The sequence below is a fragment of the Vulpes lagopus genome, chromosome 23 (genome assembly GCF_018345385.1).
Source record: "Vulpes lagopus strain Blue_001 chromosome 23, ASM1834538v1, whole genome shotgun sequence".
NCBI lineage: Eukaryota > Metazoa > Chordata > Mammalia > Carnivora > Canidae > Vulpes > Vulpes lagopus.
In genome coordinates, this window is record NC_054846.1 from 60,083,271 (window position 1) to 60,103,360 (window position 20,090).

The 20,090-nt window shown below is 40.7% G+C and overlaps 1 protein-coding gene across 1 annotated transcript in view; it reads right to left on the reverse strand.

Annotated features, from left to right (window-relative positions):
* RHBDL2 (rhomboid like 2) overlaps positions 1–20,090 on the reverse strand; it is a 49,110-nt gene that overhangs the window by 9,033 nt on the left and 19,987 nt on the right. The window contains 3 exon segments of the mRNA XM_041738427.1: positions 12,655–12,767; positions 15,893–16,041; positions 17,196–17,462. Of these exon segments, the coding sequence (XP_041594361.1) occupies positions 12,655–12,767; positions 15,893–16,041; positions 17,196–17,441 (508 nt within the window). The 5' untranslated portion in view covers positions 17,442–17,462.

A 20,090-nucleotide genomic window follows, 5' to 3' on the forward strand; every position in this document is an offset into this window, starting at 1 on the left:
TTCAAAATATTGCAAGCATTTAGTCAAAACTATCCAAATACCTGAGATATTCCAACATTTCATTATCTGATGGCTGGCTTTCTCATGGAGTCAAGATGTGGTCTCAGAACCCGTTTCAACATAGTATTAATCAGATTCGCCAAACAACAGGAAACCTATTTGCCAACCGGATCTTAGATTTCCTGAGCAAAAACAAGACTTTCAAATCACCTAAAGTCAAACTCTAAGTTGCTCTCTCTGTACTGCTTTGTTCTACTACTTAGTTTTTTGCTCTTAAGGCTCGCCTTCATTCCTTAGGATACAATGTAATACCTGCTTTGTGCAAGAAAGACAAAGTGGCCTTAGGAATCTTACAGATGAGTAAACAATTATAAGATGCAGAATAAAATAACTACTATGATTTCTTAAAAGTAGTGAATTTACTATGAAAGCACTTAGGAAGGAATGATTTCTTTTTCAGCAGAGAGGTGGAAGCCTTGCTGCTCTGAGAAAGAGGATGTAGCGTTTTGATTAAACTCTAAAATATTTTTAAGATAAGGAGAAAGTAAAAAAAAATAAAATAAAATAAAAGATAAGGAGAAAGTATTCAGGACTTAGGGAACTGGAAAAGCAAAAACATAGAAACAGAAGTATATGGGTGACTAAAAATTAGGAGTAGTCCAATAGGTTTAGGGCAATGGTCCTCAAATATCAACCTTCAGACTAGGGCTGGGGTGGTTGCATCTTAATCATATGAGTAATTTATTTTTAAAACAGATACAAATGTCCACTTCTGGCCACAATGGAGTAATAAGGATAAGATTATCTCTCCCGCTTGGAACAGCCAAAAGCACTGGACTATGTGAAACAGTGGTCTCCAAAATACTGGACACCAGATAGCAAAGGACAGTGAATCCTGACATATAAGAAATATATGAGGTGAGTTGTCTGATTGCCCAGCTTTACTGCCTTGAGAGAGATTACAGGCTACAACACATGAAGGGGAAACCCAGGTATATCTCAGTAAACTTTAAGTTGATGAGATAGAGTTTGAAGTCCAGATAGTCCCAGGCAACTGGAGTTTGCAAGACAGTGCACCAGAGAAGAAGGAGCACCACAGAGGGAACCCCAGAGAGGAGCATGTGAGGAAATTACCTGAGCCAGGGAAAGAGCCACTAGAAAGGAGTAAAGGGAGGATGTCTGAGTGGCTCAGTGGTTGGTGTCTGCCTTTAGCTCAGGGTGTGATCCTGGAGTTCCAGGATCAAGTCCCACATCAGGCTCCCTGCATGGAGCCTGTTTCTCCCTCTGCCTGTGTCTCTGCCTCTCTCTTTCTGTGTCTCTCATGAATGAATAAATAAATAAAATCTTCCAAAAAAAAAAAAAAAAGGAGTAAAGGAAAGAACGAATAGCTTTGCTCACACAGCACCAGAGAGGCTAAGTAACTTTCCAAACTAGAAAACTTCATAATTCATGGGGCATTGGGTAAAGTACACAGAAGGATCCTACACCAGTAATGGGTAATAATCACACTAAACATGACTCAAAAACACAGTTTCATCTAGCAAATCTTACCAAAAAGTTTCAAACTACTTCCAAGTAACTGTGTTCCAGAACAAATTTAAGGAATACTTATAGGAATACAATAATAGGGATCCCTGGGTGGTGCAGCGGTTTAGCGCCTGCCTTTGGCCCAGGGCGCGATCCTGGAGACCTGGGATCGAATCCCACATCGGGCTCCCGGTGCATGGAGCCTGCTTCTCCCTCTGCCTATGTCTCTGCCTCTCTCTCTCTCTCTCTCTGTGTGTGTGTGTGTGTGTGTGACTATCATAAATAAATAAAAATTATAAAAAAAGGAATACAATAATATCCACCATCCAAAGATTAAATGTCTAGCATCCAAACAAAAATGGTCAGATATGCAAAGAAACAGGAAAATATGACCCATAAGAAAAAGAAAAAGCAATCAATTAAAACATTCCCAAACTAACACAAGTGTAAGTTTTAGCCGATAATGGGAATAAATAATTACTACGACTGTAATACTGTATGTTCAAAAATTGAGACATACAGGGATCCCTGGGTGGCACAGCGGTTTGGCGCCTGCCTTTGGCCCAGGGCGCAATCCTGGAGACCCGGGATGGAATCCCACATCAGGCTCCCGGTGCGTGGAGCCTGCTTCTCCCTCTGCCTGTGTCTCTGCCTCTCTCTCTCACTGTGTTCCTATCATAAATAAAAAATTAAAAATTAAAAATTAAAAAAAAATTGAGACATACAAGATACAAAACACTCAAATTTCTAAAGACAAAAACTACAATGTCTAAGATGAAAAAATACATCAGTAGAGTTTAATGACACATTAGACAGTACTGACAAAAAGATAGTGAACATGAAGACATAGTAGTAAAAGTATCCAACATGAAACACATAGAGAAGATTTTTTTTTTTTAATAAATACTGCATCAAAGAGCTGTGAGTCGATTTCAAGCAACCTAATACATACATAATTTGAGTCCCCAAAGAAGAGGAGAGAAGTCAGGTACAGAAAAAATAATTGAAGAAATTATGGCCAAATTTTTTCCAAAGTTTTATGAAAACTATAAATCAACCAATCCAAGAATTTCAACAAACCCCAAGCACTGCAAACATTTATAAAACTATACCAAGTCACAACAAAATCAAATTGTTCAAAAGCAGTGAAAATCTTAAAAGCAACCGGAGTAAAAAGACATGTGTCCTACTAAGGAACAAAGATAGGGATGGTAGCTGATTTCTCATTGGAAATGATGCAAATGAATAAACAGTAGAGCGCACCGTCTTTAAGCCATTGAACAAAAAAATACAGTCAAGCTAGAATTCTGTGCCTAATAACAATATATTTCAAAAAGAAAGGCAAAATAAGGATTCTTTTTTCAGACATACAAAGGCTGAAAGAATAGATAAACAGCAGACTCATACAAGAAATGTTAAAGGAGGGGCACCTGGGTGGCTCAATCAGTTAAGTGGCCAACTCTTGTTTTTGGCTCAGGTCATGATGTCAGGGTCCTGGGATTGAGCCCCACTTTGGGCTCTGTGTTCAGCAGAGTCTGCTTCAAGATTCTCTCTCCTTCTGCCCCTCCCCCCACTTGCTCACACACTCTTTCAAATAAATAAATAAATAAATAAATAAATAAATAAATAAATAAATAAATATTTAATTAAAAAAATGTTAAAGGAAATCCTCAGGCAGAAGGAAAAAATATCAAATGAAAATATGAAATTATACTAAGGAATGGAGGGCATTGGAAATGGTGAGAACATGAACAAACCCACAAGATTTTGCCTAATTACTTAAATTCCTAGGGAAGATACTGTTTACTAGAAATAATAAGTGAATTAAATTGGAGGATAGATCAAAGAAATCAACTTTATTTCCATGTCATAGCAGTGAAGAATTGGAAATAGAAAATTTTTAAATAGTACTTTACAGCACATCAAAAATATAAAATATGGAGATAAATCTGACCCCCCCACACACATACACACAAATGTTCAAGAGTTGACTCTGAAAGCACAATTCCTAAAATTTACAGAGTGATAAGTTATACACCAAAACTTTAAAACTCCTATTCTTCAAAAGATAATATTAAGAACATGAAAAGACAAGCAACAGACTAGGAGAAAATATTTGCAAGTCATATATCTGATAAAGGACTTATAATCAGAATATACATTATTATATATAATAAAGAATATAATCCAATTTTAAATGGGCAAAGATTTAACAGATACCTTACCCCAAAAGAAGATATGTGGATAGCAAATGAGCACATGAAAATATATTCACCATCATTAATTGTTAGGAAATGCAAATTAAAACCCAGTGAGAGGGACACCTGGCTGACTCAGTCAGTGGAGCATTTGACTTTGGATCTCAGGGTTGTGAGTTCAAGCCCTGCATTGGGTAGAGAGATTACTCAAAAATAAAATGTCTTTTATTTTTTTAATTATTAAATTTTCAAGTAGGCCCCACACCCAGCATAGAGCCCAGTGCAGGGCTTGAACTCATAACCCTGAGATCAAGACCTGAACTGAGATGAAGAGTTGGCTACTTAACCAACTGAGCCACCTGGATGCTCCCAAAATAATTTTTTTAAATATAAAAAAAATAATAAATCCATCCATCCCAGTGAGATACCTTCATACACCCAATAGACTGACTAAAATTTAAAAAAACTGATGTTAGCAAGTGTTGAGAATTGTGGAAGAGCTGGAACTTCTGGTGAAGGTGTAAAATGTTACTACGGATGACCCTTGAACAACACAGGTTTGAATTGCTCAGGTCCACCCTTATGCAGATTTTTTCCCAATAAATACAGCACAGTATTGTAAATGTATCTTATCTTCCCTATGATTTTCTTTAAGTTTTGTTGTTGTTTTTTGCCTTTAGTAATCTCCATACCCAACATGGGGCTCAAACTCATGACCTCAAGATCATGTGACTACATGCTCTTCTTTTTTTTTTTTTTTTAAGATTTTATTTATTTATTCATGACAGACACAGAGAGAGAGAGAGAGAGAGACAGAGGCAGAGACACAGGCAGAGGGAGAAGCAGGCTCCATACAGGGAGCCCGACGTGGGACTCGATCCCGGGTCTCCAGGATCACACCCCAGGCTAAAGGAGGCACTAAACTGCTGGGCCACCGGGCTGCCCTATAGGCTCTTTCTTCTGACTGAGCCAGCCAGGCACCCCCTTATGGTTTTCTTAACTGTTTCCCCTAGTTTATTTTATTATAAGAACACAGTACATAATAATATATACAAAATATATGTTAATTGACTATGTTATCAGTAAGGTTTTGGGTCAACAGTAGGCTATTAAATTTTGGGAAAGTCAAACATTACATGCAAATTTTCAACTGTGTGAGGGGGCTCAGAACCCCCTAAGGGTAAGCTGTACTTTCTTCCATATAACCTAACAATCCCATTTATAGATATAAATCCAAGAGATTAATACAAAAAGTTCTACACAGATATTCATAGTAGTGTTATTCGTAATATCCAAAAAGTGAAAATAACCCAAATATCCATCAATTGATGAATGTGTAGAGAAAACCTGTATAGCCACACAATGGACTATAGTCTAATAAATAAAAAGGAGTGAAGCACTGATATATGCTACAACATCAATGAAGAATGGAAACATTATGCTAAGTGAAAAATGCCAATCACAAAAGATCATATATTATATGATTCCATTTGTATGAAATGTCCAAAATGGCAAATCTAAAAAGACAGTAGTAGTAGTGGTTGCCTAAGGCTGGAAAAGGGAGAATGGGGTGAGGAGTGGGGAGAGGTCCAGGGTTTCTTTGGGGAACAAAAACGTAAAATTCAGTTGTGATGATGAGTATATAATCTGTGAATTAAGTAAAAAAAAAAAAAACATTGAATTAAATACTTAAATGAGTTGTATATTGTATAGCTTATATCTCAGGAAAGCAGTTGGCAGTTTCTTAAAAAGTTAAACGTACCCTCTGATAGGATCTGGCCATTTCATTCCTAGGTATTGACCCGAGAAAGCTGAAAACATTTGATTACACAAGTACTTACACACAAGTGTTCATAGAAGCTTCATTTGCAATAACCCCAAACTGCAAACAACTCAAATGTCCATCAACAGGAGAATGGACAATTTGTGGTATGCCCCTGCAATCAAATACCACTTGCAATAAAAAAGAATTGACCATTGATAGACATAGAGCATGAATAAATCTGAAAATAATTATGCTGACCGACAGAACCAAAGATAGAGTACATACTCTATGATTGCACTTCTATAAAATTCTAGAAAATACAAATTAATCTATAATGATCAGTAGTTGGCAGGGAAAAGACAGGGAGGGACAGTAGAGAGCGATTTTCAAGAGTCACAAAGATACTTTTTTGGGGAGCAATGGATATGTTTATTGCCTTGACGGTGGTGATAGTTTCATGATTGTATACACATAGCAAAATTCTCATATTATACATTTTAAATACATGCAGCCTATTATATGTCAATCATACCTCACCAAACAGGGAAGAAAACAAAACCAGATGCCAGGGCCATATCCTCTGAGATTCTGATCCAGTAGATCTGGATAGGCTCTGGATAGCTGTAGCTATGACAAACTTTCCAGGTGACTATGATGATCAGTCAACCTTGGGGAGCCCGGGTGGGATTGCAGACCAGCACTCTTCAGTCTTTAACGTGCATGCAAATCACTTCTGGGTTCATTCAAATGCAGATTCTGATAAGTAGGTCTGGTGAGGGGGGGGCACTATTATGCCTTTATGACGAGTGATACTAATGCTGTTAATCCGAAGCTCCTGCTTTGCCAGGAGCAAGGATGGGGACACTAAAGTTATTTGATGTATTAAGGAATCTGGAAAAAAAGCAAAGCAAGAAGACAGCAGGCAAGCAGAAACTTTTAGAGGTGATGGATATGTTTATGACATAGGGACGATTTCACAGGTGTATACTTATCTCCAAGCCCATCAAGGCACATACGTTAAATATGTACAGATTTGTGTCTGTCAATAAGACCTCAAAAAAGTTATTTTTTAAAAGATTTTATTTATTTATTCATGAGAGACACAGAAAGAGAAGCAGAGACATAGGCAGAGGGAGAAGCAGGTTCCCTGTGGGGAGCCCGATGCGGGATTTGATCCCGAAATGGATAAATGATCCAGGATCACTCCCTGAGCTGAAGGCAGATGTTCAACCACTGAGCCACCCAGGCGTCCCAAGTTATTAAAAAACATTTTACATCAAGATCCCCTTAACCTCTTATGTATAATTTTCTTTTTTGAACATTAGTAAAGATTATTCTTCCAAGGTAAGAAAAGAAAAGAAAGGCAATGGGGCCACGCAGTGGAGGGTAATGAGCAATCTTGGATGTTTTGACTTTCTTCTGGGCATTGTCAATGTTCTAGGAAGGATATAATATGATCTAATCTGTGCTTGAGGAAGGTGACCCAGGCAACAGTGTGAGGACTGGAATAGCAAAGAGACACCTGCCAAGAAGCTATTGCAAAAATTAACAGGGGATGTGAACAGGTTAATCACATTCCCTCCCCTCTCTCCTCTGAAACTGGGGCAGGGCTGATTCCATAGGTTGAAATCAAGCTGCGGGGGAAACCCCCGTGCAAATGCCAGAGCCAGGAAGGTCCTCATCAGTGCAAAGGCTTTGAAGGGCAGGAAAGACAGGTGTGTGCAGGAACGAAGGTAGAAGGCAGAAGAACAGGTTCCACAAAAGTAGAAGGGAAACAGAATGGGGAGCTATGTCACTGAGCATTGCCAATTCTATCCCTTTAACATGTCTCAGGAGTGCTTCCTGTTCTCTGGCCCCACCGCCCCAGGAGGCCAGTAAGGTTTTCATCAGTTAAAGAAAAAATCTGAGCACTGCAAAAGTTTGGATTGTGTCCCCCCAAAAAGACATATTGACGTTCTAACCCCCTAGCACCACAGAATGTGATATTATGTGGAAATAGGGTTGTTGCAGATACGATTCATTAAGATGAGGTCACAGTGGAGTATAGTGGGGCTCTAACCAATATGACTGTGTCCTTTTTAGAGGAGAAGGGGACATATGAGAGCAGAACTCCACACGATGATGGAGGCAGAGCTCGAGAGGCTGCAGCTACAAGCCAGGGAATGCCAAGGACTGATGGCCACCCCAGACTCTCCCAGACAACAGGATCAGAGGAGGGAGCATGGTCCTATTGACACCTTGACTTCAAACTTGCAGCCTCCAGAACTGTGAGATAGTACAGTGCTGTTGTTTAAACCACCCAATTTGTGGTTCTTTGTTATAAGAGCCCCAGGAAACTGATACAACCACCCACCACAATATAGGCATATGAATTTATTTGTAGGTTGCATATAGAAGTACCACTGTACTAATGTAGGGTTTTTGATGGCAGGTACATTTACTGGTTTTCTTTCATATACTAATATTTTTTTAAGTATAAAAATAGAATTTTCAAAGGATGAAACATTGATTACACAATATTTTTTTAAATTTTTTTATTTATTTATGATAGTCACAGAGAGAGAGAGAGGCAGAGACACAGGCAGAGGGAGAAGCAGGCTCCATGCACCGGGAGCCCGATGTGGGACTCGATCCCGGGTCTCCAGGATCGCGCCCTGGGCCAAAGGCAGGCGCCAAACCGCTGCGCCACCCAGGGATCCCCGATTATCATTTTTATTTTATTAATGGTACAAAAAAATGTTTTTTCTTAAAGATCTAGAGAGAGAGAGAGTGAGCAGGGAGAGAGAGAATCCTCAAGCAGACTCGCCGCTAAGTGTGGAACCTAACCTGGGGCCAGATCTCACAACCGTGAGATGAGATCATGACCTGAGTGGAAATCAAGAGTTAGCCGTATAACTGACTGAGCACCCAGGCACCCCTGGTACAAAAAATGTTTATCAAACCATGAAAAGACAAGGGAGACATTTAAATGCATGTTACTAAGTGAAAGAAGCCAATCTGAAGAGGCTACATGATGTATGATTCCAACTATATGACATAATGGAAAAGGCCAAATTACAGAGATGGTAAAAGGATCAATGGTTGCTGGGGGGGGTGCAGGGGGGGGCTGTAGGGATGAACAGAGGGATTTTAGGACAGTGAAAATACTCCACATGCTACTCTAATGATGGATACATGTCATCACGCATTTGTCCCAAACTGCAGGAGGTACAATGCCAAAAGTGAACTTCTCTATTGGGTGATTATGATGTGCCAGCGGAGGATTCATCAATTCTAACAAAGGCCCATCTGTTCGGGGGGGGGGGGGGGACATATTATATGGGGGGAGCAGGGAGTTTATGGGAAATCTCTGTGCCTTCCTCTTCATTTTCCTGTAAACCTAAAACTCCTCTAAAAAAAAATAGTCTTTAATTTAAAAATTTTTTTTCAATGAGCAGATTTATAAAATAAGCTTCATTGCTTTTTAAAAACCCTCATTGAAAATCATAACCCTGAAATTACAAATATATACTTCTAAATTTGGTTATTTTCTATAGAAATTTTCTCTTACTATCATAGCCAAAATGTACAATTTAAAAATGACATGTAAAAAAATAAAAATAAAAATAAAAATAAAAATAAAAAGGACATGTAGTTTCCAATGGGAGAATTATATCATTGACTGTGCTTCAATTATAAAAAAAAGAAAAGTGTTGTAATTTAACTGTTAATCCCCACCTTTCTTAGCATCAGTCACTTGTTCTTAATCAGAAAGTATTATAAAATATGTTTAAAACCCACTAAAACTCTTAACTGAGAAATCTTAAAACCGATTAAGAAATTGTTTCCAAAAAAAAAAAGGAAATTGTTTCCCCACATTTTAAGTGTGAATTTCTAAGACTCATTGCATCATTCCCAGCAGCAAAATCAAACAACAAGAGAACGATTTCCAATTATTAGTTTTTAAAATGCCCTTTCAGAGCATTAGTGTTTTTGGAAGAGCAGTTATGTTCTTTCTCCTTGTATGAAAAAGGCTATTATGTCGCCAAAGAAACATATTTTGCATTTGCTTTTTCAACATCTGTTAGGTTGCATCCTACTGAAAGCCTTGTGTTTACCACAGGGGGAAAAGTCAGCAAATTAGATACTCATCTTTTTGTAAAAGAAAAATGCTTAGTCTTTAAAATGAGCAAAATCTCTAACTCTCTAACTGAATCTCTCTAACTGATTTCAAGACTTTTATTGTATAGCTACAGTGGTATTGACTACATGGTATTGGTGAAGGGGTAACACATCGGTCAACAAAACAAACAGGAGAACCCAGAAATAGTGCCCTACAAATAAGCCAAGTGATTTTTGACAAAGGTGCAAAAAAAAATTTTTTTCAATGAAGGAGATAGAATTTCTAATAAATTGTTGCAAAGTCATTGGATATCCAAAAAAAACCCAAAAAGAACCTCAGTCTAAACCTCATACCTTATACAAAAATGAGCCAACTCAAAATAGATCATATTTCAACATAAAGCATAAAACTATGACTTTAGAAGATAACATCAGAAAAAATCTTTAGGACCCGGAGTGCAGTGAAGAGTTGAGACATGACCAAGAGCACGATTCATAAAGGAAAAATTAATAAATCAGACTTCATCGAAATTAAAAACTTTTGCTCTGTGAAAGACTCGATTAAAGCGATGCAAAGACAACTACACACTGAGAAAAATATACCTGTCAACTACATATTCGATAAATGACTAGAAAAGAAAAGAAGAACGAAAAGAACTCTCAAAATTTAATGGTTTATAAAAACTTAATGAAAAAAATCTAATTAGGAAGTAAGCAAAAGACATGAGCAGGTATTTCACAAAAGAGGTTATGCACATCAAGGGATCCCTGGGTGGCTCCGTGGTTGAGCATCTGCCTTTGGCCCAGGTGCTATCCTGGGGTCCTGGGATCGAATCCCGCATCGGGCTCCCAGCATGGAGCCTGCTTCTCCCTCTGCCTGTGTCTCTGCCTCTCTCTCTCTCTCTCTCTCTTTGTCTATCATGAATAAATAAATAAATCTTAGGGGGAAAAAAAAAAGGTGTTCAGCATCATTAGCCATTTGAGTAAAGCAGGTTAAGGCCATGATGAGATATCACTGCACACTTACGAGCACAGCTGAAATAATGGTGACAACACAAATGGTGGTGAGGAAAAATAAAAAAAACAAATGGTGGTGAGGATGTGGAAAATGGAATCACTTATACAATATTGGAGGGAATGTCAAATGGAACAGCCATTCTGGAAAATGTTTTGTCTGATTCTTAAAAAACGAAATATGCAACTACTATACAACCAAAGAACTGTGCTCGTGGACATTTATCCCAGAGAAATGAAAATGTATGTTCACAAAACTCTGTACTTTTGTTCACAAAAACCTGTACACACTATAACGGCTTTATTTGTGATAGCCCCAAACTGGAAACCACCCAGAGAGTCTCCAATGAGTCAAGAGTTAAACAAAAAAACAAACAAACAAACAAAAAGAGTTAAACAAACAGTGGTCTAGCCATTGGAATACTACTCAGCGATAAAAATGAAGAAGTGTTGATACATGCAACAACCTACACTGATCTCCAAAGAATTATGCCGTGCGAAGACCACCAATCCCAAAAGTGATATGCTGTGTTATTCCATTTATATGACATTCTTGAAGTGAGAAAATTATAGAAATAGAGAACAGATTAGAGGGTGTGGGGGGGAGAAGAAGCGGGTGTGACTATAAAAATACAATGTGAGGGATCCTTGTTTTGCACCTTGACAGTATCCAGGTGGATATCCTGGTTGTGATACTGTGTACTGTCATTTTGTAAGCTGTTACCATTGGGGGTAACTGGTTAAAGGACACATGGGACCACTACGTATTGATTTCATACAATTGCAATGTAAAAAAGTTTAATTAAAAAATAACTAAATAAAAAATAAAAAATTTAAAAAAATTTAAAAATAAAGTCTCCAATAAAAGGGTAGATGGGAATTCTAAGATTTTTCTGCTCCGACCAAAGTGGATCATCTTAAGACACACCCAACTTCAGAGATCACTGGCATGCTGCTAGTCTCTCTTGAGCTTTCGGGGCCCCTCTAGCTCTTCTCTGCATTCTCTTCAAACTTGCTTTTTTTTTTTTTTTTTTTTTTTTTATTTATGATAGTCACAGAGAGAGAGAGAGAGAGAGAGGCAGAGACACAGGCAGAGGGAGAAGCAGGCTCCACGCACCGGGAGCCTGATGTGGGACTCGATCCCGGGTCTCCAGGATCGCGCCCTGGGCCAAAGGCAGGTGCCAAACCGCTGTGCCACCCAGGGATCCCCTCAAACTGTCTTTCTTAAACGCAAATTTGTGTTACTTCCCAAGATCACCAGTCTGACACATCGGGCCTTCGTGATCTAGCTATTAAGTCTCTACCCAATCTGTGCACCTGGACACCAGACTACACACAACTCCCAATTGTGCAAAACCCAGTCCGACTCTGAGATATCTGAAGACAGGCACCATGACCTCTCCCCATCTGCTTATCTTCTCTCAGATATTTTTAACTTTTTTTTGTTTATTTTTTGTTTAGTAATCTCTACACCCAATGTGGGGCTCAAACTCACCATCCTAAAATAAAGAGTAGCATGCTCTTCCAACTGAGCCATCCAGGCACCCTTCTAACTTCTTTTTTGTTTAAGCTTTATTTAAGAAATCTCTATACTTGACATGGGGCTCAAACTCATGACCCCGAGATCAAGAGTCACATGCTTTTCTGACAGAGCCCACCAGCTGCCCCTAATTAATTTCTAATGCTCATCAGGTTCCCCAGCCCGTATTAGGAGTGCAGTAAATCTTGACTTAAATGTTGATTACTGGGAAACCTGGGTGGCTCAGCAGATCTAATTCAAAACCTGGATTTTGGGGGCACCTGGGTGGCTCAGCGGTTGAGTGTCTGCCTTCAGCTCAGGTCTTGATCCCAGGGTCCCGGGATCAAGTCCCGCATCGGGATCCCTGTAGGGAGCCTGCTTCTCCCTCTGCCTGTGTCTCTGCCTCTCTCTGTGTCTCTCATGAACAAATAAATAAAATATCTTTTTAAAACGTAGATTACTTTTGCTTTGTGCATTGCCTCCTCAGAGTGCAGAGGCATCGATTCTGTGTTGATCCTGAGGACACTAACCTGCGATCATTCCTGCCAGGTACACCAGCCCTACTCGGAGACCTTTGTGGTCCATTTCCAAGGGAATACCCAAAACGAGCTGCATAACAAGATTCCCCAAGATGTGCTGAACTCTGCAGAGACAAACACAGTAGTCAAAAATTATGACCAAAGCACAGTTATTTCTTTGGGACATTAACAGGCGTTGGTGTCTTGTTCCTGACGACAGACTTGCTTCACTCAAATGCCATTTTCTAGTATTTTTAGGTGACTTTTTTTTCTTTTAAATAAAATCTCAGCATGTAAAACAGACAAAGGACATTTTGGAAGTGTACATTCATATTATAAGTTCTGTTTTATAACAGTGACTGACAACGCGATCCTGGGATCGAGTCCCGCATTAGGCTCCCAGTGGGGAGCCTGCTTCTCCCTCTGCCTATGTCTCTGTGTCTCTCATGAATAAATAAATAGAATCTTAAAAAACCAAACAAACAAACAAAAAACAGTGACTGACCATATCAGGGAGCAATAAGGATGGCTTAAGGAACAGAAACTTGATATTAGGTTTAGATGACAATTACCATCTTACATCAGCCCCTGGCATCTGATTTTGTTTTGTTCGCATGGTATTAAGAAAGTCCTAATTTTAGGACTGAGAGTTTAAGTTTCAATAGTTTTGTTCTGTTTTTTAAAGTAATATCCACACCCAATGTGGAGACACCAAGATCAAGAGTCGCACACGCTACCGACTGAGCCAGCTAGATGCCCCCAAGTTTCAATAGGTTTTTAAACAACTGCTCTTGCCGTCTTAGGATATTCTTTAATAAAACAGAGACGGCAAGAGAAACCTCATCCCCGGTTCTACCTTAAAAAGCTGAAAAAACAGTTTACCAGGATGAAAAAGAAAGTTTACCCAGTAACACCAGCTTAAGTTAGCATCTGCCAAACTGTAGTATTGGCATATGACATATTTGAGCACCCGTTGCTTTTATTCTAGTTTTTACAGAGGTAAAAATATTTTTAAATAAAATTCACATTATGTTGCCTGCCAAATCCCACAGGTTATCTCTGGAGGATTTCTGAATGTATCTTGGTACATTCCCACATTACAGTAATCCTCAATTTAGTTATTACGTAAGAGATTTCAAGGTTAAACGAAAAAGTTAAAAAACAAAATAGGCGTTGGATCTTCCACAAAGTGTAGCAGCTTTCATACTAGCTTTAGGATTGTGTTTTTGCATTATAAATTGCTCAACAAATACCCAGCAGAGGTTCTCCGGGTAGACTGCAGAACAGATTACTTACCTTCATGGCCACGTGTGCACCCAGCCACAACTATCACTGCCCAAGGCATCTTCAAAGACATACAAGAAGTAACATGTAATTCAGCACACAATAGTCCAGCAAGGACAGTGACACTGGCCTTACAGAGAGACATCAGACATAAAGAGTATTTAGAAATCTGTGCCCTTAGTGAATTTGAACAAAGTCAAAGGAAGCCACCTGTCCTGTCCTCTGGCAACAGCTTGAGGACAAAGTGACCAGTAACACAAAAACCCCAAGGAATCACCCTCGGTGTTCTTTCTGCTGCTCAATAACATGAGTAGAAATGGCATAAGGATGAGATCCTATCATAACTTCAGAACAGAAATACTAACTTTTTTCATCCAAATTTTATCTACCCTTCCAAGTCCAGCTGGAACCCATGTCATCTGTGAAACCATCCCCATTCTGACCTTCCTTTCTTTATGTTTATATCTACAATAGCTAAGCCCACATCCATCTCCTTATCATTTGGCCAGCCTCTCTCAGCTAGGGGTAGTCGTGTCCATGGTTCTGGCCAACAAAATGCAGGTCAGAGCAGCAGTGATGGGCTGATGGGAGACTAGTAAGAGAGCTGCTTTCCAGGCAAACGGGATGGATTTCACCAGTACCCGGTCCTACACTTCCCCTTCCTGCTTTTAACACCCAGCTATAGCTGCCGACTTGCAGCCATGAGAGAAAGGTCAAGGGAAAACCAGAGATGCCAGCACAGAACCAGGAGTCTTGGCTTCATTAGACTCATGAATTAAGAAAAAAAAAAAAAAAAAGACTCATGAACTAACCACAAACCTCTGGGCTTCTTGTATGGTAAAGAATTACCTCCATTTGTTTAGGCCCCCATTAGATTCTTTTGGTTACTTTCATCTGAAAGCATTCCAAACCTCTACAGCCCCATCTATGACCTGTCCTACACAGCCTTGAGACCTCTTTTTGAGTGCCTTGCTATGTGTCGGACACTGCAGAAATTACATGATAACCATGGTGTCATTTAATCACAGCATCCTCATGGGACAGATACTATTGCCCCATTTTACCAAGTCACTACTATGACTATAATGCCATATGGCCCTGAGTTACTATCTAACCGACTGCTCGCCCATATAAATCCCTTGAGTGCAGGAGCCACGTTTGTTCAGAACATGTTAAATGAAAAACCAAACCGAAAGGATCCGTAGAAACTGGGCAATAGGCAATTTTGTCCTTGATTTGTCAAGCCTCTGAGCCCTGTGTCCTGCCATGGATGCTGGCCAGCATCTTCCTTCAAGGTCCAGGGCTGGGTAGGTCACAAAGATGAAGTTGGCCCCATCTGAACCCCCAGGCATCCACTGGAGGGGGAACCCAGCAGCAGGCAGCTTGCTCACTGCCTGCTATGGGCACAGTGAATCATGGGTTCTGAGCAAGGTCACAAAAGATGATGAGCATATAAGAAGCCAAATGGCAGGCAGGGCATTGCCCATGGCTTGTGTTAGTCCGTGTTACACACTCAACAAAGTGCTCACGAATTCTTTTTTTTAAGTGTGCGGCAGGCGTAGGGAGGGAGGGATTGATGATTCATATCCTAAAGGGAACATTTTAACAACATCAAAGCAACTAGGGGGAACATACATATTGTTTAGAATGATTTGGTCTCTTCTCATGAATATTCCTATATAAATACCAATATTGGGCAATGATCATGCAATAGAAAGTAGCACTTTGGGTTAGCACTAATGGGTTGAGGTTCCAGCTCTGCAACTTAGCCAAGTGACGTGGAGCGAGTAACATCCCCCAAGCCTCGGACACAGTAGGGCAGGACTAGTACCTGCCTCCTAGGGTCGCTGAGGATCAAAGATTATGGCCATGTGATTGCCTTATCAATAAGAGCGCCAACCAAATGCTGGTGGTTACGAGTACTTGCAGTCACCTCCGACATCCGCGACTTACTGTCATTCCTTACCCAGCATATACCAGCATGTATGAGATAAACCTCCAGGCTTGCTCCCTCTTCTCAGGGCTGTAGATAAAGGGGCTCTCCAGGATGCCTGTGTCCAGGGTGATCCACTGTTCCTGAGGCTTCTACACAGCATAGTAAATAAACACTGCCAGCTGCCAGGGAGGGGCAGACATGAATGTCAACCACTTTCTCTGCCAGAGTGGCCCTATTACATAAGCCCCGTGAGCCCTACCTTGCTTCCAAACGATTAGCTCTCAAGTGGGCCTCTCCACAGCGTGTGCTCAGAGGAATGAAACCCCCTTGCCATATATCTGACCATGTAACTGCGGTCACATCCTACTTCCTCCAGTGATTAGGAGCAGCCCGAGACCAAATACAAAGAACCCCTCAACCCCCTTAAATACCCTCTGCTCTCACTGCCCCTTCCCATCATTTAGTCTTTCACTTACAAGTTAATGTGAATTAAGTCGCTGCTGGCTTGCAAGGAGTAGATGAGGGGAAAGGGAACAGTAATAACCTTACAGAACAGAAGCCTTAACTAAGTGATGAAGCCTCATGTCGCCAGGGATGACATCGATGGGAATTAAGAGGATTACGTTAGAAACTTCCTAATGACCCCAAAGTCACACCCCACACACATCCATGCCCTGCCCATTCCTTTATGAGGCATTGTGGTGAAGGAGGAAAAGGTAGGCACAATGAGGCTCAGGAGAAGCCCAGTCCTGGCCCAGTCACTAAGTATGTGACCTTGGGCAAGTCATTCCACTTCTCTGGGTGTTGTACTCTTTTCTGGAAAATCAAAGGGCTGACTAGATCAGAGTCAAAACACACTACAGGCTGCCCACAGTAGACATCAGTAGGGGATCCCATTTTTTCCCCCTACTGAAATCTGGAGGCAGCCCACAGCTCTTCTGGTGAGGCTCCTATAATGGCTCCACAGAAAGACCTTACCAATCCAAGTCGGTTCATGAGACCAATTTGCGACTCCAAGATGATTTGGCTTCTAAAGCCCCAACAATTAAAATGAAACGAAGCCACTGAAAATCATAGTCACTACTGGGTGGGGCGGTTGCTTGAAAAATAAACCTCAACCCCTGGCTGAAAGTGGCTGCAATCATAGGGAAGATGGACCTAAGGGGGCTCCAGAGAGGGTGCTGTTGAGTTCCATGTGTGCTGTACTGGCCACTACCAAGCTCTTTTCCCACGTGTTATCCACTTTGACTAGATGAAGTCAAAGCCTCCTCCTCCTCCCTCCCCCACCCAGCAAGTGCTACTTGCTCTAGCACTCCCCGCCCAACATGTTCACCTCCGCAAGGCTGATGGAGATGATGAATATAGAGGGTGGGAAGCAGTTGGCTCTCTCCAAGTATGTTCTTCGGACCTTTTCAGGAAGCATCCATTTTGAGACAACCCTGTGGACCTTTTTATTCTTGAAGTGATCTTTGCTTCTCCAGTCCTCTTGCATTTCCTTCTCCTCTTCCAGCTCTCCTTTCATGTCTCTACCCATATTCAGATTCACATCCTCCATCTCCAAATCACCATCAGCAGCCATAGTCCTGAGTCCTCCCTCCACCTGAAAGGGCCATGAATGTCAGTGAAAAACAGATAACCCCATAGTCCTTGGGCCATGACTCTTTCCTGGGCTCTCTAGCATAACCATTGGTTTCCAAGGCTTTCCTGTATATTAATAGAAGGCAATTAAAGATCTGGTTTCCAAATACTTATAATATCCATACCCTCATCATCAGTATTCAGTTGTGACAAAGTATGAGGGTCTCCCCAGATAAGGGAAAGAACTCCCAGGGATCACTTCTGGTTTCCTCTATTGCCACTACCTAAAAGGATGGACTAGGGCCTTGAAATAGAAACTTTACTTTGTATTCCCCTTCATTCCCCTCTGCCACAGACTGTCAAGTCAACCTTCAGTGTAAGAGATGAGGTGTTTGTTGTGAGGTGATGCATCTCAGAGCTTAAACCATGCACACTGCATAACTGAACCAAGTCTTGACCAGCTAAACGATCTCCTTTCCCTTCTGAGGTTCATCTTGGAAAAAATAATATAAAATTAAAATTCCAAAATATAGGGGATCCCTGGGTGGCGCAGCAGTTTAGCACCTGCCTTTGGCCCAGGGCGTGATCCTGGAGACCCGGGATCAAGTCCCACGTCGGGCTCCTGGTGCATGGAGCCTGCTTCTCCCTCTGCCTATGTCTCTGCCTCTCTCTCTCTCTCTCTCTCTCTCTCTCTCTCTCTCTGTGACTAGCATAAATAAATAAATAAATAAATAAATAAATAAATAAATAAATAAAATTTATTTAAAAAATTACAAAATATAAAAATTGCAAAAGTGGATACACGGCCTTTGAAGGAGCCCATGCAAATGAGAGACCTGACATTTAAGCTCTTAGTCTCAGAGAAAATCCACCTCTGTTTATATTTGAAGAGTTTTTTAAATTTTATTTTTAAGTAATCTCTACATCCAACATGGGCCTTGAACTCACAACCCCGAGATCGAGAGTCGCACACTCTACTGACTGAGCCAGCCAGGTGCCCCTATTTGATTTTTTAAAGTATGTATCACTATTTGTTTTTATGATTTTATTTATTCATGAGAGGCACACACAGAGAGAGAGGCAGAGACACAGGCAGAGGGGGAAGCAGGCTCCATGCAGGGAGCCCGATGCAGGACTCAATCCTGGGACCCCAGGATCACGCCCTGGGCTGAAGGTGGTGCTAAACCGCTGAGCCACCCGGGCTATCCATGTATTACTATTTTAATAAAAAATAAAAAAACTAAGAAAGACATATCTAAGACAACTTTACCTGATCCTAGAGTCTCAACTCCTATACTATTTCTCCCCTTCCCTTTGGGGCCCAGTGTCTTGAAGGAGGAATCTATACCCTAACCAGCTGGTCATCTGCATGCCCCACTGAAATCAATCTCCTGAGTTATGCCCTTCAAACAAATCCACTTCCGGAATGATGTGAGTCCCAAACACGTATGCAGAGCCCCCTTGGCATTTCAAAGCACAGCCTCACTGCAAAATCTCACGTACTCCTCAGAATTACCTGAAGTAAAAAGGAATGATTCGGTTCCCAATTCTCTTCGTCTTCAACCTTCCTAACAGATTTTCCTATTGAAATCTCTCCCTCTGTCTTTCATCTCAACCATAATTCATTCACTGCCTCCACTGACTGCCTTTTCCTCCTCCCCAGCCATGGGCATCCCCTCTGGGGGCTTCAGCAACATGCTCATCCTGCAACTGGACCTCTCTAACCTGCTGAAGAGGAGCTAGTGGCAAGGTCCCTAGAGGATGGGGTTCTAACACCAGACAGACCAGAGGAATAACCTTGTCTTATTTTTCTTAGCAACCATAGACAATGGCCTAGAGCCTGGTACCATAAACAATAGAATAGTAGTTGGGAAAAAAAAGAAAAAAAGATTAGTAGTTGTGGGGTGGGGGGTGGGTGATGGGGGGCTGTATGTTTTATGAGTACAAAGATTCAGTTTGGGAAGACAAAAAAGTCCTGGAGATGGATGGTAATGAGACTTGCACAACAATTTAAGATAGTTAATGCCACTGAATTGTACACTTAAAAATGGTTAAAATTAAAAATGGTTAAAATGGGGGCAGCCCGGGTGGCTCAGCGGTTTAGTGCCACCTTCAGCCCAGGGCGTGATCCTGGAGACCCGGGATAGAGTCCCACATCGGGCTCCCTGCATGGAGCCTGCTTCTCCCTCTGCCTGTGTCTCTGCCTCTCTCTCTGTGTGTCTCTCATGAATAAATAAAATCTTTTTTTAAAAAAAGCATTTAAAAATGGTTAAAAAGGCAAATTTTAAGTTATGTATATTTCACACACACACACACACACACACACACACACAAATAATGTGAAACTTTCAAAGTCCTTGTGAAGATTAGATACAGTGTTTGTGTCACCAATATGTGCTTCACCAATGATATAATACTGCTATTTTCAGCTTAGGTTCATGCATCTAAATTTCCTAAATGACCCCAAATAAGGTTTTTCACAGTAACTTTTTTTAAAAAACATGATCCATGGAGCCGGAAGACTGGGATTAGGACAGAGCTCTACTACATGTCAACTGTAAACTTAGGTACGTCACTTAAATTCTCTGAGCCTCAGATTGCATTTTTTTAATTGTGGTAAAATACACATAACCTAAAGTGTACCACTTTA